Source organism: Stegodyphus dumicola, chromosome 10 (genome assembly GCF_044657685.1).
Source record: "Stegodyphus dumicola isolate Sdum_Otavi_A_Nest chromosome 10, ASM4465768v1".
NCBI lineage: Eukaryota > Metazoa > Arthropoda > Arachnida > Araneae > Eresidae > Stegodyphus > Stegodyphus dumicola.
The window spans coordinates 68,637,354-68,660,422 of NC_140777.1; the positions used below are offsets into that span (position 1 = coordinate 68,637,354).

Here is a 23,069-nt window from a genome sequence, read left to right on the forward strand (position 1 = left end):
CACTTTCTTCTTCTCCATGAAGCCCATTTTTCTTAGTTTTGAATTTGTAAACATATATCACAACCCTTTTGTGACTAAATCCAGTTTTCCATATCTTGTAATATTATTTATTCTATATACCACATATTCCGGCATATGGCGCGTACTTTTATGAAAAAAATAAGATCGAATTTTCAGATGAACGTTATACGCTGGATATAAAAATGATAGATTTTAAAAAAGGAAAAGATGAACATACAAAAATTTGAATTCTACATGTACACTGCGGAAAAAACGGGACAGGTCTTTATCTCCCGTTCTACTGCACCAATTTTTGAAATTTAAGTTTCGTTTTCCATGTCTCGAAAGCGCCACTTAGGATATGTATTAGATTTATATATAGCATTGTTCTAATATAGGTATTCTGACACAAAATCGGACTTTTCTTGAAATAACATGCGTCTTATTTTTTCCACATTTCGATTCTACGACTCAAATTATGCCTAATTGCCAAGTTTTGTAAAAATCGCATGAGTAGTTTTTACAAAATTAGCTCTCGAAATGCTAGTTCCTCAATGTTAATTATATTTGATATATATTTATTAATAGCTCTTTTTTTTATTAAATTTAATTGATTCCTTATTCCTAATTCGAAATTTAGGTTCATTTCAAATAAAATTCGCCCATTTTTCATGATTCATTTTTTAAGTTTGTATTTTCAAATAATTTTTATAAATTTTTCGAAAATATAACCTATAGAAGTTTTACCATCATCTTAAAATAGATGTATTTCTGAGCATACCTGCAAAAAATTAGGCCTTTTACTTCCTTGTACGAAGTAAAAAGAAAGTATTGTAATCGCGAAAAGTTTCAAGCAGCATATTTCAACGAAAATATCCATTTTGACCTCTATCGAATGCAATTTAAGGATGTTTTTGCGTGATATCTGTACGTAAGGGCAGAATGAAATACTCTTTTCCTTTAAAAAATTTTAAAACTGCTTTAAAATGAATTCTGACGAAAATTTTTCGTGGCGTCTGTACGAACGTATGTGTGTACGTATCTCGCATAACTCAAAAACGAGTAGCCTCAGAACGTTGAAATTTTGTATATAGGACTGCTATAACATGTAGATGTGCACCTCGTATTTTGGTTGCAATCGGCCGCACCAAACGTATATAAATATATTTATATATATATCTACTCTATTACCCGGCTCAGTGATCTCGGTTTCTTTACTTTTATATGTTTGTAAATTGTACATGTTTTGGTTTAAAAATGATTGAATTATGTTGTTTTTATCTTCCGGTTAAGGATTTTATGCCTTTAGTAAATCTGAGTGCAATATTTTTAGAATTATCAGCAATTTTAAAGTTGTTTAATTGCCGCTAAGCCTGTTTTTAATGGCGGCCATTGATGTTTACATTTGAAACAGGAGACTAGTGGATTTGTTGCCAATTTAGAGAAACTTAGCTTCGCAACAACAAAGATAACGCCTTCATTTATTATTGCCAATTAAATCATGCTCAATTCTTTCTGGAATTTTTTCGAGGAAATTTTTTCGTTTGAGATTTACTTCGTAATTTTTAATATAGATATTTTGAGTTTTTATGTATTTTTGCCTGCTCGCGAAGTGAGAATTGAATTAATTAAATGAGAAACACTCAATCGTCTGTGAAAAACTGTTTCTTTTTTGTTTTGTTTGCTTAATTTCTTTTATACATCGTTCTAGCTTTATTATAGTATTTGAATAGAATATGTGGCAACGATTAGATAATTCTTTAAATGATATACATTTTGTGCATTCTGAGCATATGAATGAAATATAATACTGTTAAGTAAACCTAGCGCCAAAGTGTCGCTATGGTAAACAAAGTGAATTTTAAAGAATGCATTTATTCTATTGCGGTTTATGCGCTGTCGGCAAAGTAGATTTAATTCAATCTAATAAGTTTAAATAAAATGCAAGAAAAAATGCGTATAATTTAATATTCCGTACAAGGAAGTCATGTGGTGTACACATCAGATTTTTTATTCAAAATTTCTTACAATATACGTGAATTTACATTTGGCGCGTTTCCAGATTTGATCTTCATTCATAAATAAATAATGTTCTTCTATTTCATCTAGAATGTTGGATGTACTAGATTTTTTAAATAACTTTTGAATTATGTCGGGTTTAATTTCATTCCATGTTTTTATTATACACTCACTATTTCTAGACTGGCATCATGCATTTGGTCTCCTTTTGTAAATGCGTTTTCACATCTTCTAACAGCCACTTTTTCCACTGCCGTTTTATATTTTGTTTGAAAGGTTTATCTAAACATATAAAGGCTGAGCTAATGGTGTTAATTTGCCTGGAATAACTGCTATTTCTGTATCGCACTCTTTCAATATTCATTAAATGGAATCTGAACATTATCTCAAACTAAAAGACTTTGTGTATTCTTTAAGAGAACAGGACGCTTTTGCCAATTATTTTCTTTTCACAGTTACACACCGTTTTCGTCCATGCCTCCTTTCTCGTACACACTAATGAAAACACCATTTGGAAATTATATTTTGTTTTTCTTTTAAAAATAACCGTGGGTTTGAATTTTGTACCGTTCACTAAGCAGGAAAGTATTACAGTGGAGGGAGATTTTTCGATACATGCTGCTTTTATATGAGCCATGTTTGTTCATTTTATATCCATTGTTTTATAGCCTATCGCATTAAACATTTCTGAAGTTTCCTTCATATTTCCAAAATGTGACAGTAGATATTTATTTTGCCTTCCTAGATCAATAACATACTTCTAGACAACATACCTCTGAATTTGTTGTCCAAATCTTTCGAAAGCCTTTGCGAAACTTTTGTTTTTTTCTCGCAAGGCTAAATTTCTTCGCGTCATAATACTCCGTGTCACCAATTCAAATTTTTAAAAATTTTTAACTTCCATTTGCCTGCTTTTTTGCCCACCTTAAAGCAAACAAACGTATGCTGTTTCTTGTTACAATTAATCTATTCTGCCGATTTCCTAGGACCAAATTCGCAACACTTTCTTCTAGGATTGGCCATTTCGTTCACATTTATTCTGTTGGATACTAATTATTGTGATTTTGTTTCTTTTCCACTTACGTATGGAACTTTCATTCGAAAGCCCGGGAAATGTCTTAAAAGGAATAACTTCGGAAAATAAGAGCATCGCACATGTATTTTTCCAGTTTCTTCGTAAAGAAAAGGGTGCTCGTTATATGGCGAATATACATAAAAATTAGAAAATGTAGTTTGAAATTGTAGGTGCGCGTTATATTTCGAAATATACGGAATGTATTTTCCGCTATTAATCAAATGCTATTTAATAAAGATGAGAACTATGTGATAAATTACGGAAAACATTGAAAGTTTTTAATTTTAAATATTAAGTTTAAATAGCAGATTTTTGTTACATCAATGACCCCATTTCCTATTAAAATGCATATAATTTGCTTTCTACTTTCGGATCAAACTTAATTTATCATGAAAAGCCATCGCTTCAGAATTTGAAGAATCAATCTACTGCGATTTGCCTTTTAAAACTGGCGCAGTGGAAAGTCCCAGCATATTCACGTTCTAATTCTGCCATTAAGGTCCACGTGATAGTTTAAGCTCACGTCGAAAAAATTAGCACTGCGTTAAAGACGAAATATGCTTGTTAGAACTTCTAAAAGTGAAAGAATAAATCTACAAATATGGAATTTTCGTAATTTCTCGAAGACTACATCTTGAGCATTTTATACAAAGAAGAATTTTAAGAAAAGTGAAAAATCCCTCATAATCGCAAGATGCGATGGAATTTGGAATTACGCAAACTCGTTTCTCTGTGCTTTGGGCAACACTTCAAGTGAATGGTAGCTCCTCATACACTATAGGAGCTCGCCTGTACGACTGTGCAAGAAAACCGATATTAGCAATAACAGTTAAATTCAGTAGATGTTATGTAGAAAGCCAACTTCCAAGTTGCCTTAGTTAAAACATAGGGTTGAGATATATCGCCAAATTACAGCTAATTTTTTGAATTACCCAAGGTTATATGCTTGAAGATCGATTCTGCGTGTAGCGCTATCTGAAGAGTATCCTAGAAAGCAATTTGCAATGGTGCCAGGTCCACAGATGTGCAGCGATGCAACACTGAGCGAATCTCTTGCTCTATAACGACAATCGATTGAATTGTATCGATTGAATTCAAGCGTCAATTTATCTGGCACGAAAGAGATTAAACTTACCAACAGAAAACATGAAATGTATCATTTTCATGGTGTTGCGATAATAATATGAGGCAGCATTCTGATTGAATTCGGTTATATTAACTGATTAAGGCAATGTACACATATCTGCTTAAAGGGTGGAATTCCTTCGTGGACGGCGTTTTAATGGAAACTGGCTCGGTTCACGTACATATCAGAAAAACCACGAAAATTCCCATGCTGCCAGCCCGTTCTCTGAAAGCCCGGGATTCTCTAGAGCCCGGAACAAATTACCTGTGTTGAGCTACATTACCATTCAGCTACTCGTCGACTCGCATCTTGATGGATAGATATGCGCTAGACAAAGGCAATAATGAGCAATGATGGAAGGCCGTTATTGTAAGGGGGTATTAAACGGTACGTTTGCTCATTCCATGTTGTGATTTTTTTATCGAATGATATCGCTATACCTCATCGAAGTAGAACAGTGAAAAGTGCTCTGGTGAGTGAGAATATCCTTTCAATATTCTGAAATGTATGCTTTCTGGACTTTAACCCTATTGAGCACGTATGAAGTATACTTCATACGTGTTGTAATTAAGAAATGAATTACAACTCGCTAGAAAATAAGAAAGCCTTAATATTTGCTGTAATATACGAATGGAACAATTTGCTCAGGAACGCTTAAATCCTAGCTAATAAGGATGCCACGACTTCGTGACTTTGCTGCATCACAGTACGAATCTGACATACTATCTCCTGAAAAGTTAGATTACCAAATAAATGTTTCCACCATTTTTAGTCAAAGTTCGTCTACTTTTGTGTTCAATTTTGCTATACCATGCTTGCTACCAGCGGCGTAGCTAGAGGGGGGGGGGCATCTGTCCCCGAGCGCAGAATCCAAGGGGCGCCAAACTAATGTTACGACATTTTAGAATTAAATGTTTTCCATCCTTGGCAAGCAGTAGGGGGCGCGAAATCTTCAGTTGTCCCTGGGCGCTGAAAACCCTAGCTACGACTCTGCTTGCTACCATATCTTTGATTTGTTATTTACTAAAAGCTGTTAGTTATTATTTTGCATTAAGTATCTGTAAATAAATAGTTGTCTTATTTTCCTCTATTTATGTGCGGTTTTCTCTATACATGCAAAAATGTTCTTCAGCTTTAGCTTTAGGATATTTCAACATTGGACACTTTAAAGGACATTTTCGGCACAGGTGGCCTACTCTACCGCCCGTAAACCATGAACAAAAATTTTTCAAAATGATAACATTATTGTACTGTCATGAAACTCACACATGAAAAGCAGCATCAAATAAAGAAATAAATGCAAGGAAATTATACCTACTTATTTTTATTACGTTACCACAAGATTTATTACATTATCAGATTATTATATATTAAAATACATAATTTTAGCAGAAGAATGCACTGACGGGGTCACTATAAAGGACCCATCCTATCCCTCGATGGTAGTCAGTATACTTATTAAAAAAGCAGTTCATCCAATTTAGTATCCGTCAATTGAAGCAGTTCTGTTTAACATTTTTCAATATAAAAAAATGTCTACCGAGACTTCACCGAAACACGTGTTCGCTGCAGTCATCATTATACTTCTGTAATCAGGTTATCGTGTGCGCGTTATCACTATAGCAGGATAAACAAAGTTCGTATGATGACTTAAATGTATCACTTCATTCATACTCGTAACCAAAGGCCAGATTAAGATTTCAGAGGTGTTAAGCAGTCAAAAGATTCTGGTTCCTCTATGTGAATGTATCGTGTTTTTCCCATTTCTTTTCTCTCGGTCTTAGTTTAACTGCTCCATATGGTTCCGTATATTCCACAATGAAACCCGCGCTGGGAAATTTTTCTCCCCTTTCCTTGAATCCCTAAGCCTTATTACTCTTATGCCATAAACACAGGTTTATTTTGCTTACCGTTTAATCCAACTTTGCCAAAAATAAATACATTGTAGGTCCTCTGGTTGCCCAGGCAGATCGTCTGTTGCGAGAGCACCTTTTAAAGGTTAGCAGAGAAGGAATATGTAGAAAGTAATGGAGAAGAAATGCTTTACACTATGGCTGTTTTCCATTCTTTATAAAACTTTCATTCAAAAATGTGTGAGAGTTATGGAACATAGGAAATGTTAAACACCGTTCGGACTCCAATAAGATTAATATTTATTTACATTTTCTGGATATAGAATTACACAGACAGAAAATCAGTCATTGTTCTTTTTCTTGAAGGCTTAACGTTACCACTCTGGCGAAAATAAAATTGTATGCGAGAAGTTTCACAGGTGGCACTTGATTAACGCAAATGATGCCGCCAGGATGAATATCTTTGGAAGAATCATTGTCTCCAGGAAGTGGAGGTGAGATTTTCGAGTTATCAATTTCATGTGTCTGAAGATTTGTTGTTATTTCATTTTTGAAGCTGAAACATGGTTTTCTGTCTACCTACCGATATCCTTTTAGTTTTACCTGAAACTTCCACATCGAAAAATTTCTAAAAAACGTTTTTTTTAACAAAATATGGTCCGAGATAGGGTGGTTGAAGAGAATATTATCTATTTATGTTATCATAGATGAATACGTGTGAAGAATTTGCTAAGTCCTTGTGCAGGAATTTTTTTCTTTTTTAATGGCTGGTTGTTGGTGTTATTTTTAGGTTTTGGATGTAACTTTGCAATTTTTGTATAAAATCTGAATCCGTAACAGTGGGGACATAACTGAAAAATTCTTCAGGCAAACAGATTGGTGAACCGTAGACATATTCAGAAGAGGAACAATGCAAATCCTCTTTAATGGCGGCTCGAATGCCAAGAAGAATCAAAGGTGGAACATCAGTCCAAGACTTTGACGTTTGTAGGTGGGATTTTAGGCTGTTTTTCAAGGTTCGATTTTGTCGTTCAGTTAAACCATTAGATTGGGGAAGCCGTGGCGCTGTTAGCTTTGAAGCCTAGGTATTTGCTCAAGAATCTGAAGAATTGGCTGTCAAATTGCCGACCTTGGTCAGATGTTATCTTCTCTGGGATTCCAGATCTCGAAATCCAAGTCGCGATGAGGGCACGTGCGACGGACTCTGCGGTTTGGTTTTCCAGAGGTATAGCTTCTATTCACCGAGTGAATCTATCGATGGTGGTAAGCAGGTACCTAAAACCTTTGCAAGATGGTAAAGGGCCAACAATATCGATATTAAGATGCTTGAAACGTTGATTGGGAACTTTGAATTCAGCAGCTGGAGCATGGGTATGTTTGTGAATTTTGACTCGTTGTCATTGCAAGCATGCTTTAGACCACAACTGACAGTCTTTGTTTATGCCAGGCCAAATGAATCTTTTTGTCACCAGCTTCGTTGTTGCACGAATTCCAAGATGGGATAAGTTATGTATAGAGAAAAGTACTTGTACGCGAAATTCTTTAGGAATGTATGGCCTGTTAAAATTAGTGGATGTATCACAATAAGTTTTCTTATTGCTTTCCAGAATAGGAATTTGTACTATTTTAAAACTGGGATTTTATTAAGAATCCTGAGGTCTTCATCTTCCTGGCAATCTGCTATAACTATATAATCAATTGGAGCAGGGATAGCGATGGTGTCGATTCTCGATAGTGTGTCAGCTACAATGTTTTCTTCTCCAGAAATGTAGCGTATGTCTGTAGTGAATTCGGCAATGTAGTTCAACTGCCGTACTTGTCTTGGAGAGGCTTTGTCTAAATTTTGGTGGAAGGGGAAAGTGATAGGTTTATGATCAGTGAAAACAGTAAATGATCGTTCTTCCAGAATGTGTTTAAAATGCTTCACCGCTATGTTGTAAGTAGTTCTCGATCGCATGCACTGTAATTTCTCTGAGTTGGTGATAGAGATCGGGAGAAAAAGCTTAACGCTTAACGGTTGTTTTTCATTATTGGATAGTTGATGAATCACGTCCGGGTCACCAATGTGGAAGTCTGGAACATAGGAAATGTTCTGACACCGTTCTGACTCCAATAAGATTAATATTTATTTACATTTTTTGGATATAGAATTACACAGACAAAAAAATCAGTCATTGTTCTTTTTCTTCTTGAAGGCTTAATGTTGCCACGCTGGCGAAAAGAAAATTGCATGCGAGGAGTTTCACAGATGGCGCTTCATTAACGCAAATGATGTCGCCTCAAGAAAAGATACAAATCAAACTGTAAGAGCTAATACGATTTCATTGATCTCTTTTTTTCGTTGATCTCTCTCTGTTTCTTTTTCTTTTCTTTTCTTTTTTTTTTTTTTTTTTTTTTTTTTGTCATACAGAAGAGAAGCGCACCAAGATGAAATTCAAAATTAGATAAAATTAGAGCTTAAGTTATTGGTTTAAAAAAAACTGTGTGCATTTAGAAGAAAAGTGACATATTGTTTCACGAATCTCAAAGTTCCTAGGGAGCTCTAAACTTGATGGCGTTGTCCTTCTTCTTCAAGAAGGCTCAAATCAAAGTTGCAGAATAGTTTTGTTTAACGCAGAAAATGACTTCGTGATATTTTCCCACAAAATGAATGTATTTTTCTTATAAAACTGATTGAAATTTCAATTTGACTTTTGTCTGATACTGAGCTCAATATTATGTTCGTGATTCCCTTTGCTTTCACCAATTACTTGAAAGCATTTTATAGATTTTTTAAGAAATATATCATTCCTAATAGTGTCTAAGAGAGCATTATAATGCTTAAATTTCTTGCTGCTAGAAAATTGCTGATATTTTATATGTCTGAATTTCGAATCTTCTTTCATTTACTATTTGAAGAATAAGAACATAAAAGGAACTTACGCGTATTTTTTTTTTTTTTAATTCAAAAGCCGATCAAAATTTCTAAAGCCAGTTTTATGTTTATAAAAATGAATGTGCCCGAAAATTTAACAATTTATAGGAAAATGTCATTTATTTTTATTAACTTCCATTGAAAAATCCATTGTTTTTAGAAAGATATTACATATAAAGTCTTTTCTTCTGTAAAAACAAAAAAAAATCGACTTCTGATAAATCTAAAACAAAGAAGAAACATAGAAAATGGTTAACGATAATAAAAAAGAATCAGCAAAATTCAAACATTACTGAATCCAATAATTAAAAGCGTAGTAGTTAAAAGCATACCACGCAGGAATTTGGCAACGAAAAGAGGAATACATTCGGTTTTTCTTCTGAAGTTGGCTTGGCTGCCAATCTCCTGTTTTGTTTACCACTGTTTGATGTGTTACGGATTATGTTGACGGTACTGAGTCATTAAAAGATTCTTGATAGCGTAATTATAGAAAAAATATTTCTATTCTTATCTTACAATGTCTGATATCCGTAAAAGAACCGTCGAATCTCTTTCTTCTGAAGCTGATGAGGTAAAGGATTTTTAATCTTGTTAGAATGAACGATGTAAATAACTAGTGTGTTATTCTTAGCTGTGTTTAATTGAAGCCGTTAAAAATAAAATTAAATTTATCATAATCAGAAAATCCGTTTTTATAATATTTATCTTTAAAGTAAATGTTGTTAAATTATTGACCATTTGCTAGCTGAAAAAATCAAAATTTTAAGCAAATATCGTGTCTTAAATATTCTGATTCGTAAGTGGTTAATAAGTGCTTAATAAATGACTGTTCTTTTTTTGTTTTTTAATTTTGATTCATGTTTTGTATCTGTTATTTATTTTGATTTCTTACTGACTTGATATTATTATTATTATTTTTTTTTTTTTTTCTTTTTTCTCTTTTTTTCATTTTAGTTTTCCCTGTTATATATAGATTGCTTACAAATGCACTGCAAAGCGAACTTTGCATTTCCATATACTGGAATAAGAAAAAATTTATGTTCGATAAATTATTGTTAGGAAATATAGCATATTTCTACAAAGCTACAGATTGTTTATCATGACAATATGTCAATGAGGGAAGATTGAAATTGAAATTGTAATGCAGAAAATGCTCATCTGCATTTCATGTACGGGAATGCTTCAATAAGAAACTTACTTGCATAATTCTGTTTTATGTAATATAAAAAATTGTCATGCATTACCTGATTCAGAAAAGATAAAAGTATGGTGTGTCAAACGGCATACATTTATCTTTTCTGTACATTAGTTATATAATTGGCATGAAAGAAATAGTCAGTTTTGTGCCACAAACGTTCTAGCTATATAATTATGAAAGGCATTACAATAAGATGGGAAGGAGCACTGCATTCATAGTTTTATCTTTAATAAAACCTTAGAAAAATGAGGGGGATGGAAGAGAGTCATTTGTGTAGACTGCAAACTAAGAATGCAACAATCATCTCATTCAGTTCAGCTGATCTAGCAATGAGGATCAGTTTTGTTTAATAATGTGCTGAGTATAACTAAACATGAGAACAGATTATCTCTTTCTCTTATCAGATAATGTGTGATAAATATTTGTTTTGCTAATAATAGGTTTTGCCAGCTTCTCTTTCTGTGCATAAAGCTTTTTATTATGTCTTCTCAACATATATGGTAATTAAAAATGAGTTTTAAAGAAATTATATTTCACTTGTGTCTGTGTTGGGATTCAAGCAATAGAACAAATATTTCACTGCGTAGATAAGTGATAAAATAGCCAACTGAATAGCAATAAATTACCTAAATAAATATTTTAGTTTAATTTTAATAAATATTTCATTGAAGTAAAAATATTTTAGGATGTGTTTCTGCTGAACTGGCTGAATCTCACCACTAATTTATGTTCCATGGAATGGCACTAAAAAAGTAATGATATTCATTATAAAATAACAAGGCTCGTGCGGTCCATAGGTTTTTTGGAAATGATTTTTGGTTTTTAATTTTGGCCCAAATTAGCGAAAGGTTCTTAAATTTACTTGTCTGACACTTATGTTTTTTACAAATGTTATTTTGAGTGGGAATTAACATTTTGAAAGATTTATTAATTCATTGACAAATATGTATTTGATGGGTATCATTTGAATTCTTTCTTATTTCTTAATAGGACACGAAGCCCTGCCTCGATTGAAACATTGTTTTGAAATTATTTCTTTTTTGAAATGTTAACAGGTTTTTTGAAATTTTTCTGGAATAGTAGATCTATAAATCTTGCTTAAAATTCTTGTAAGCTTTCCGAGGTGCAAGGTATAAAAATTATTCCTGCCAACTCTATAAAAGCAAACAGCCAGAAGATTTTTGAATAAAAAAATTCAGAAAAGAAAGTGTAAAGTGAATTTTTAAGAGAAAACTGACACACATTTGAATATTCTGAAACAGTTACATGGAAAAAAACTGTAATAAAAAAAATAATAATAAATAAAAATTAAATTAATTTTAAAATAACTAACTTTTTTGCTTAGCTATAAAAATGATAAGGCTTCCAAAAATGAAATATGTTTTCATGGTATTAACAGGTAATTAATGTGTATTGTAGGAAATTCGTGATGAATTTATTTTATGGAACATTTTTTGGAAGAAGGGTGAAAACAAAATTGTTTATATTTTCGGCTTTTTGATACTAAAAGTCTTTTTAACATGTCTATCTTTCCTTTGTTTCCTCTTGACCCACCAGCGGCCGAGTGGTAAAGTCGCTGAACACTGGTAGTTCGGTCCGAGGTTTGAATCCCGCGAACGGGCTGGCTGCATGAGCGTTTTCGTGGTTTTCTCCATGTGTAACGTGTATACGAGCCAGTTTCCCTTAGAAAATCCTCCACAAAGGCATCCCTCCCCTTAGGCAGATAGCCCTCGTGTACTTTGCCATAATTAAATTAAATACACCAACACCACCTTTGTTTTCTCATCTTTTCACTTGACAGAAGTATGAAAAATTGCAAATATAATTATAAACATGTTACATAGACTTAGATAGATACATATACTTAGATAGATCTGTAGAAGGGATTTTTTCTATTAATAAAGAATTGAAAACTGGTAATTTAAAAGATTCATCTTATATGTCTCATTGCATGCTACAACAAGCCATTTTGTCACCTGAGCCCCATTTACATGCCATGCTCCTTCGCACAGCTGCCATTAGCAAGAGGAGAAAAAGGAGACATGAAAGAGTTTTGTCTTTTAGGACCCGTTTAGAAGACCGCCGTCTTCCTTCCGTTTACACTTAAGCCTCTGTGAACAATCATGTCTCTGAATTGGCCGATTTCTAATAGTGTTTACACATTTTTAATGTTATTTACTGTTGTTAATTTCGTAATCTGTACTTTTGCAACTGGTACTTGAACTTTCATAATGGTTCCTGAAAAATATTTGCATTTTAATTATTATTATTATTATTATTTTATAAGCTGTTATTTAGTTCACTTTTGGTGCTTGTCGCTATGGTTCAAAGATGGTCGTTGATTTTTAAACTGCTTCTCAATAAGATATAGAACTCAAACTTTGTACATACACTGCTTGTGGATGTGGTGTTACACTTTTGATTTTTAGAGAATTAGATTTTTTCAAATTTAAAGTTGAAACAATTTTTTGCAAATGATAACAAAAACAAAAAAAAAAAAAAAAAAAAAAAACTGATAATCTCAGAATATTATAGTTTGCACCATAAGACATAGTGGAGGAAAAAAAATTAAATGAACTTTTAGTTGATCTTTGGATTATGGTAACTTAGCGATTTTTTGGCGAAAATTTGGCGACCAACTCTGCTACAGCAACCCTTTGTTTTTTTTTCGCCGCCATTTTGTCTTCACGAAGTAAAGACGTTTCTTTTCTTTTTATTTACTCAACACTTTTTCCAGCAATCTACTAGCCGAATCACACTTATGCTAGAAATTTTATGGAACAAAACTGCTTAATCATGACAAATATTAACTGCAAAATTGGGAAAAAGTGCAGAATTGCAAACTCCTTGCCACGTTTTTCAAAATCGCACATACACAGTAACCATGTACACGTCGACTTATTTTTACTTAAAAAAACATTCCAGAATTGCACAAAAATGGCATTGCGCACACTCTTGACTTTATCCATCTAAACTGCTATTTTCTCATAAATTACAAAAATGTGCATGAAAATGCAGGAAAATTTCGTGAATCTTTAAACTCAGTAAAAAGCACATATATGAAACACATGGACAGGAAAACCTGATCGCGAAAAATTATATACCCTATCGAAGGATGAACATTTCCACGTATAATATAAATAAAATATCCAAAAACTTTTACCTCTAAATTATCTATTATAAACGTCACCAACGAATTCATAACAAAACATTAAAAATGGTTACAAATACTTAGTGTCAAATATTTAAATTATTTCCATGCACGTTTACTTCAACTCATACGTATACCAAATTGCTACAAACATATAATTCACAAAATAACTATCATTTAATTAAAATATAATTAAACCATGTACACGTCGACTTATTTTTACTTAAAAAAAATCCCAGAATTGCACAAAAATTGCATTGCGCACACTCTTCACTATATCCATGTACGCTGCTTTTTCTCATAAATTAGAAAAATTTCACAAAAATGCATGAAAATTTTGTGAATCTTTAAATTCGGTAAAAAGGACATATAGTATGAAATTACCTGATCGCGAAAAAGTATGTACCCTTTCCAAAGATGAACATCTGCACGTATAAAATAAATAAAATATCCAAAAACTTTTCCCTCTAAATTATCTACTATAAACCTCACCTACCAATTTCTAACGCAAACATTAAAAATGGTTTCAAATACTTAGTGTCAAATACTTAAATTCTTTCCATGCACATTTACTTCTACTCAAATGTATTCCAAAATACTACAAACATATAACTCTCAAAATCACGATCATTAAATTAAAATATAATTAAATTAAAAAACACTACTTAAAATATAAATAAGCACATACATTAAATTAATAAAAATTAGCTTACAATCCTAATTACTTTAAACTAAATTATTGCTAATAACAATTTTCCAATAATACCATATTAATTTATTTACTTCTTACATTTAGAACAATGCATAAAAATAATATCCTCAAATAATTAAAAATACTAACTTACCTAATCTTCTACATAATCTTGAGTGCATGGCGGATCACAAAATGTCCATTTCACCAGATTTCTTGCACTGCCGTTCAAACTTATCTGTAATATCCTTCCTTTCACACAATCTCATTCCATACCCACATGTTGGACATTCATACTTATCCGCAATTAAGCAATTCTTTTCAATTACACATAAACGCAATAAAAATTTTTGATTTACTTTATATAGGGCCATAGGATCCAAATATTAAACAACACTGTTTCACAGAACGTAGAATGAAACTAATGCTGTACAGCAGATATTTTTACAAATTTACCCCCTTTTCTGATTAAAGAACAGTGATTCTTCCATTAATGTCACATGACATATCTCATGATCTCTCATTTCCCTCACACAAAATAATGTGTAATCGGAACTGAGTACTTCTCACATTATTCCCAAAGTCTTAGGTAGTAACCTTTATCGCCTCCAAAATGTCGCCAAACTACCTGTTACCATATTCCAAAGATCAGCCAAACTTTTTAGCGTAATTTAAAAAAAAAATTGTTTTGGGAGAACTTTTGAAAATCGTTCATATTTTTAGACTTTATAACGCCCATTAATTTTAAAATTTCATATCTAAAAATATATTGGTTACAAACTTCCGACATTTTCACAGCTTATAAAACAAACTTTTTGCATTAAAAAATGATAAAGGAAATTAATTGGAGGATTTTTTTATTTTTTTAAAAGATATGCAAGGTAGCAGAATGGGAAACATTGGGCATCAATTCGAAACATCGGTTTCAAAGTAATAATCTCATTATATCACTACCACATTATATTTATGAAATTATTTATACTATATAAGTTGTTAGTGAGTGAGATCGGAGATATTTCTGAGTTAACTTTCTCTTAAGATGCGTTTTGCATTGCGTTGTGTTTAACGTTCGTATTAGATTGAAGCATAACTACTGATTATACTTAGTGATATTCTAAACACTTGTGTGAGTATTTCTGTGGAAAATTCCAGAACTTTGAAGTGTTTCTGTTGCTAAAATAAATTTAATTAAGCTATCATCAGATTTGAGTGCAGTGACAATCATTTACGAACTATTATCAATCTGTTACAAACCCGTACGCATGCAACAATATTATAATTAATTAATGTATTAAAATTGTTTTGAACGTGTTTTACAAAACAAAAACAGGTAAAGAAAAATTCTGCTTGGGTTTTATGATTTTTTTTGCAATTTTTCTGACCAGATAAGGTTTTTAGAAAAAGGTTTGTAATTTATGTTTATATTTACCAATTGAATAAATAGCACTAGGTTTGATTTATTGTCTATGGAGGTATGTGTGTATTGAAATTCAGTAATAAAATTTTTAAAAAAATTTGAAAGGATTTAATGTCTATTAAGACAATTTGTATTCTTTAAACTGTTAATCGGTTTCGAGGGCTTTAAAAAATCACCAAACTATTGTTGATGCCAATGCTGCCAAAAATAATTGCGGCAAGAAAGGAAGTATAATAGTAAATAACTATCTAAGATTGATGTTTTAATTTAGATGAAAGGTTAATTTCATATAATACTTTTTGATTATTAAAATTTAAATGAAAAAATATAAACATGACTGAAGGAAGCATAAGAGTAAATAACTATTTCAGATCATTATTATAATTTATATAAAAATTGCTAAACATAACTGAATGGATGCCTGCATCGCTATTTCACTACCGACTTATCGCTGAAGCATAATTTCATCTCGTTGGTTGTTCAAACGTAATTTTCTATAATGAATGATGCCTTTTCTTTGAAAATATTCTCGGTAAAGTGCAGAATCGCTCACTTATTTGTTTGCCGCTTTTTACAAGGGTAAAAACAATTGAATTTTTGTCAATTTTCTTTTACTTTTTAAGTGAAAATAGGTCTATGTGTCAAGGGTGTGCACAGTGCCACTTTTGTGCAATTCTAGGATTTTTTTTAAAGTGAAAATAGGTTGATGTGCACATGGATACCGAGTATGTGCAATTCTTAAAAACGCGTCAAGCAGTGGGTGATTCTGCACTTTACCTAAAATTCTATTGCTGACTTTTCGTCATGGGCAATTCTCAAATTGTTAAATCCATAGGATATCAAATAAGGATTTAAAATCAAAAAAGATTTAAAAATTAAACTAGTATGTCAATTGCCTCTTAAGAAATATAGAACTATATAAGCTTATGCAATCTGAAATCAATGTGTACGCTAGATTTGGCACTTTTGCGAATACATTTTCGCTGCAATTTTTTTACGGCCTGCAATAACTGAATAATACCTTTACGCATGCATGTACACATGTGCATAATATGTTTACGCATGCCCATTTAATGTATAACGGATGGTATAAGCTAAGCTGAAATTATATAATTATCTACTTATTTAAAATTATATACAGTCAAAAGTCGTTAATCTGGACACCCATAATCCGGACCTCAAAGATACAAACTTTCTGCGCATGCGTCAATGCATAACGCAGCAACGTAATACCTTTATGCATGCAGGTACACATGCGCATAATACGTTTACGCATGCCCGTTTAATGTATAACGGACGGTATAAGCTAAGCTGAAATTATCTAATTATCTATTTCAGTTAATGTTGCAGATTGTGCTGTTCCTTAATCTTCCATTTGGAACCGGCTTATTATTTTTTGCAGACTGTTAGATCAATTTTATAAAAGTAAGCTGAACTTTCGATTATGACAAAAAGAATTTCTGATTCTGGAGCTGCCAAAAGAATCTACAAAGCGAAAGCATGTTTCGATGTCCATCAAACAAAAAGTGGAGTTGCTGCATAAAATGGATAAAGGTTCCTTTGTTTCTCTAACCATTCCAAAATCTGTTTATCAATTTCACGCTGCTCTGCATTGGGGAGGGGGGGGACGTTGTGGCGCATAATGAACTGGAAGTTGATCTGTCAGCACTATCCTTATCTTGAGAGCAGATGTTTTTATTTTATTCGGCTTATAATGTAGTATTTCATTTCGATGTACTTCGTCTTTGATATGATTTAAATCTAAGTCCTCGTCATTATAAATATCACGAATACAAATCAAATAGTTTTCTGGTTGCAATTTTCTAATTTTGACTATACATAATGTATGCTTTATGCACGCACGCATTGAAAGAAATGTTTAATAAAGTAAACAAATAAATATTAAGCTTTTTTTGTAAATTTTAATACCCTTTAGATCATAATTGTTCTTTATTTCATAAATAACGGTTTCATATTTTTAATTTTATAATTTCTGCATGCCATCTTATCAGATTTAAACTGATGATCTATAATCTGGAAAAATCGATAATCCGGAATCGCTGAAGTCCCGATGAGTCCGGATTAACGACTTTTGACTGTATTCTGTTAGAGTGGCATTCGTTAAAAATGCATCGCCTTTTTTTTTGCCACCAAATGTTGTAAAATATAAAATCATGAAATAATAATACAGTTAAAAAAACTTAAAAAAAAATAGTTACATAAAAAGTTAATTTTTAAAAAATTTTGTAGTTCTTAGAGAAAGTAAATATATCTTTTTAATATTTAATTTTCAATATTTTACACATAAATAAAAAAACAAGTGAAATTAAACAGGTGGCATAAAATTTTAAATATCATTTAATACTGCATTAAAAATTACACTGCTCCACAATCGCTCCACAGTTTGGGTATGGCATCCAGCTTCGAGGTTTACAAAATTGTAACTGTGATTCAGTGAAATGTTCATACCCAGCATTCTTAATTCCTCTTTCTTGTGTCCTTTCTAGCGGTCTGAAAATATAATGTTGCCATCTGCAATCTTTTCCTGAATGGCTGCCATCAATATTGTAGCACAACGATCGGGAACGGAGACTAGAAAGCATTCTTTGCTTTCCCGGCATAAACACCCGAATACCCATTGTTCCAGAAGAACATGTCCAAAGTTGTTTTCCCTTTTTTTTTTTTAAAGACTTTAAAGTAGTTATTACATTTTTTTGTCATACTATGGCTGATTTCTAACTGAAGTTAGCAAAATTCAGTTGACGTCAATTCTTGACAACACAGATAGATAAAAAGAGTGACACTGAGGAAAGAAAGATGTGAGCCTTCAAACCATGTTTTGGCTCTTGATCCTCTTTTTTTTTTTTTTTTTTTTTTCACAGCAAGAACATGCTTAATGACGCCATATAGGAGCTTTGTTCAAGTCAAAAGTTAACTTCCTCACATGCTTTTGAGAACTAATCTATTGCTATGACTTATTTCTTTGTCCTGAAGAATCTTATTGCAGCCTCTTCATCATTAGGTAATTGTAAAATTGTGTAATCCATCATTTTAAATAGATAGCGAAATATAGCAAAAAAATAATGAGTGATGATACTTCAAACTAGAACTGGAAATCTCAAGCCACGATATTTGGCATGTTGTTGAAGCATTGTTTACTTCTTATTTTTAACTCATGCCACTTTAATGGAATAGTACCAAGGTATTTTTTAGGAAAAAAAATAGTAATAGTGACCATGTAAATATTTAATGATCTAATCAGGGTATCTAACTATATATATAAGCATTTATAACTAATTGCTTACCCTTAGAAGTTATCTCTACATGTTAAGGTGAGTTATTGTCTTTCTGTAGTCCTTACTGTGGACATAAGATCAGTCCCGGATCTAAGGGGCGGGCAAGCCGGGGTCTGTGCCCAGGGTGGCAACTTCTGGCGGCGGCAAATTCAAGCGTGGCGCTGGATCTTGGAATGCTGTCTAATTTTGATACAACACTAGCAGTTTTAAAGCCAGGTTTAAAAATCTCTTTTACCCCTCTGCAGCTACATGAGCATTGTGCACTACAGGATTCATTAATTTGAAAAATCTTCAGAAAGGTTAACTGAAAAGAATCTGAAATCCATAAAGAGTGCATGATTAAGTGGAAAATTTGACTGAAACAAATGAAATTGTATCAAGGCATTGATCATGACGCTGAGTGGCCAGTTCACACAGAGAAAGAAAAATCCTACACAAGACAGAGAGAGAGAGAGAGATCCAACACATAGTTATAGGTACTGCATTTTATCTTTCAACAAACTGTCTTTCTTCCCATGGGTCTGATGAAACCCCTAGTAGTCTGCTCACAAAATGTACTGGGCCTAGTCAAGGCATTTTTTTTTTTTTTTTTAATTTAATGACTCTGCCAGCCACTAGTAAGAACACCTAAAAAAGGAACAAGTATAATATTTATCAAAGACAATTCAAAATGAAATTATGGGCATAAGGGCAAAAACAGTTCACAATAGCATTTTAAACGATATTAAAGAAGCCAAATTTGCCTGTTGATTACTTTAACCAAAAAAAAAAAAAAAAAAAAAAAAAGGATGGATGAATCGAAACATTTTTCAAGAATGGTTCGAAAAAATCTTTGTTCTTCAAGTGCGTAAACATCTTAAATCGAAAATCCTGCTTGAAAAAGCTGTGCTATTGATCGAAAACACATCTTCTCACCCAGCAACAAGTGTGCTAAAGTTTTCTGATGGACAAATTTTTGCAGAATTTCTCCCTCCAAACGTTACCGCACTAATCCAACCTATGGATCAAGGAGTCATTGCAACAATGAAGAGAACATACCCAACCAAGCTGCTAATGACCAAAATTGAAGAAGGTTATGATCTGAAAGAGTTTTGGAAACACTACACAATCTTGGCAGCATCTGCGACATTGCATCTGCATGGGACTTGGTGAAACCGTCAACCCTCATAAAACCATGGAGAAAATTCATGTCTAATGTTGAAGCCAACAACAACCTAATCCCTTTGAGTTGTGAAGAAGAGAATGAAGATGTAGACACGCCCATGGCAACTCTTGCTGATATGGTGAAAACAGTTCCGGATGGTGAGAATGTCGATGCTGAAAACATTAACGAGTTGTTAGGGTGTGACGTCAATGAACCTGGCTTCGAACGCTTGACAGATGACGAAATTGTGAAAAAAGCAAGGGGAGAGACCGAGGACAGCGAAGTGAAGGCGAAGAAGAGCCCACTGTGCAGATGCGGAAGACTCACGAAGGGGCTTTGCAACAAGTCGGCGGTCTGCTGAACTATTTGGCAGAACAAGACACGATGTGGAGTTGGCCGAGAAATTCATGCTACGAAAAATGCAATCTCAGATCAAGAGAAAATGCTTTCAAAGCATGAAGCAAACACAAATGACTGATTTCTTCAAAAAGGTGTAGTTTTACAGTTATGCTTTTGTAATTACATAATACATTACAGTATTAAAACAATACATGTGTATTAATTTTTCTGTGTATCCTTGATGCCTCTCATAAGTATACAAAGCACTTTTCTATTTTCATTAACAAAATGCATTTTAGGTTAGTTTTGAGTGATATACTAAAATATTAAGCATTAGTTAAACATTTCCTGCTGTTTATTTTACGCTTTATTGTACATAAAACGATTTTTCAAAGTTGGAATGACTGCTTTCTCTTTTGCTATACCCGTTTTTAGCTTTTATCGGATTATCCGTGATTTATGTTATCCGCGGCGGCCCAATTCCGCGGATAATCGGGAGTATACTGTATATTAGAATTTTCAATTTTTCTTTAGCTTTTCTTCTATATTCAAATTATTTATTAGTTTCATTTTATAACTTCATGCCTGCTTGCTTGCATTGTTATGTATAAATGGTGTAAGTAATATTCTTTTTTCACATTTGATAAGTATTTTGGGTATTATTAACGATGGCTATTGAAATTTTTTTGCTAATTTCACACGAAAAAAGCATAATAATCCATTTTTCTTTTCTTTTCTTCTTTTTTATTGTTGTTGTTAAAAATGTTATTCTAAGTTTTTTTTTTTTTTTTTTTTTTTTTTTTTTTAAAGACTTCTAAATCAGATCCTGCAAAGAAAACAGATGGAGGAGATTCTGAGGAAGAGCACATTCCAGATGAAGCTGTTGTGGAATCACTTGTTAAAGAATTACCTCAAGCCTCTGATAAAACAACTGAAATATTAGATTCAGCATTATCCTCTTTGCCCTCAAGGTATCTTTCTATTGTTCCGTTAGAATCCTTTTAGTATGTTCTGTGCACTACTTGTATTATATTTATGTTTTAAGTATCTAACTTTTCCTTTTTTTCAAGGAAAGGAACATTTTTCGTAAGTGCTGCTATTAAAATGCAATTCATATTAAGAAATTTTGTATACTTCATAAAGTATTATATTTAAGGCTGGCCCGTGTAATATTAAAATATTCTCCCCCCTTCCCTTTCTGAAATCTTGTATCAGTTTTTAGTCCAAAGGGGCTTTGTCCCTGAGGGACTATTGTTTTCGTTTTACGATTTTGCGTCGAATCACTCTGAATGTCCTTTTCACTTTTCAAACTGTTGCCACCAAATATTATCGCCTGGTATTATAATTGAAGAAATTAAATAACGAAGAATCTGCATAAATGTGTATATGTTTCTCGCATTGTGATAAAACAATGGTACCTAGAGCCATCAAATTTTGAATGATGTAATCCTACTGTGAATATGAGCATGTGGAAGCCCAAATATTTGATTTGGAATTTGCTTTATTATCAATTTCATATTTTGTAAAACTTTAACAAATTTTTTGTTAACAAACTGAAGGATTTCAAAGCGAGCAATGGCAACATTGTACAAAAAATACATTTTTATCTCCAGTGCAGGAGACTGTGTATCGGAAATTCTAACGATATGCTCAGTTTAAAATTATTTTATAATATTGCTCTTGAACTGAATTGTATGGTTTAAGTGCAAAGAAAATGATATTTAATAAATAAAGGGAACTCACGAAATAAAAAAAATAAAAAAGCCCCTTTGGATGTTATTTAAAATCTAAAACCTTTCAGATTTGATTTTTTTTTTTTTTTTTTTTTTTTTTTTTTTTTTTTTTTAATGTGGTAAATTATAATTGGAAGACTTTAAAAAAATATATGCATTCATTGTTTATTCTTCATCGCTGAAACTAAAAACTAGAACTAGGATAGGATAGGATAGGAATATTTTCTTAAGTATTATAAAATGTAAGTTTTGTAAATTTCAAGTAATGACTGATTAATTAAAATATGATAATCTATATCTGGACTAAGTACTATTTCTGGAGGGGGGAGGCAAGGCATTGTTTTGAGTATTTTATTCAGTCTACCTTTTCAAGGATGACTCACTAGTCATTGAGAAATTCTTAAAATATTTTTATAAAGACTTTTTCATCTTTTTTTTTTTTTTTTTTTTTTAAATGAAGATGCAGGTGGAAAGCACAGATTTTCTATGATTTTATTCACTTATTTTTTTTGTTTGTTGTTTAAAGCTGAAACTATATTTTAACCATACAGTTGTGCCCTTGTACCTGCTGATTTGGTAATTCAATGTTAACAGCAGAATAATAACAATAAAACTGGAGTGAATTTTTAAGTTTATAAATGTGCATCAGCAACTGTAAAGTAGTGAAATACTGAAATGGAATAAAATAAGCCAATATTATTTTCTCTATAAACAGCTTCTATGATAATCTCTTTTCTGATTATGCTACGTTGACTGTTTTACTATTTTTTCCCCCCATTTCCTTGTTGAAAAAATGCTTTTTATTTCTGGTATCTCCTAAAATGACATAGAAACTAAATTTCGTCATTCTTCACTCTATCTTTGTGTGTTGGCTAATATTTCAAAATTCCTGACTTTTTTTCATATAAAGAAAGTATATTCTACCTATAAAATATATCTTATATAACTGTATTTAGTATGTAACTGTATTTAGTATGTAACTGTATTTGTATAGAAAGTAATTAAGGTTGGCATTAGTTGCCAGCCAGTACAATCTCTGATGGTTGTTAATTCTGTTTGGTGTCTTCCAAGATTCTAAATATTTTTCCATCCCTAAATTTTGTAGCCCAGTGC

General features: G+C 32.3%; 1 protein-coding gene across 2 annotated transcripts in view; it reads left to right on the plus strand.

Annotated features, from left to right (window-relative positions):
* Positions 1 to 9,341: 9,341 nt before the first annotated feature.
* The window catches only part of Cds (CDP-diacylglycerol synthase), a 65,931-nt gene continuing 52,203 nt past the window's right edge, over positions 9,342 to 23,069 (plus strand). Inside the window, exons 1-2 of one of the 2 annotated variants that reach the window (XM_035361456.2) lie at positions 9,342 to 9,558; positions 21,034 to 21,194. In XM_035361456.2, coding sequence (XP_035217347.1) covers positions 9,505 to 9,558; positions 21,034 to 21,194 — 215 coding nt within the window. In that variant the 5' untranslated portion in view covers positions 9,342 to 9,504. Of the gene's footprint in view, positions 9,559 to 9,645; positions 9,784 to 21,033; positions 21,195 to 23,069 lie in introns of those variants that run through there. The other variant, XM_085825056.1, reaches the window with a different exon arrangement.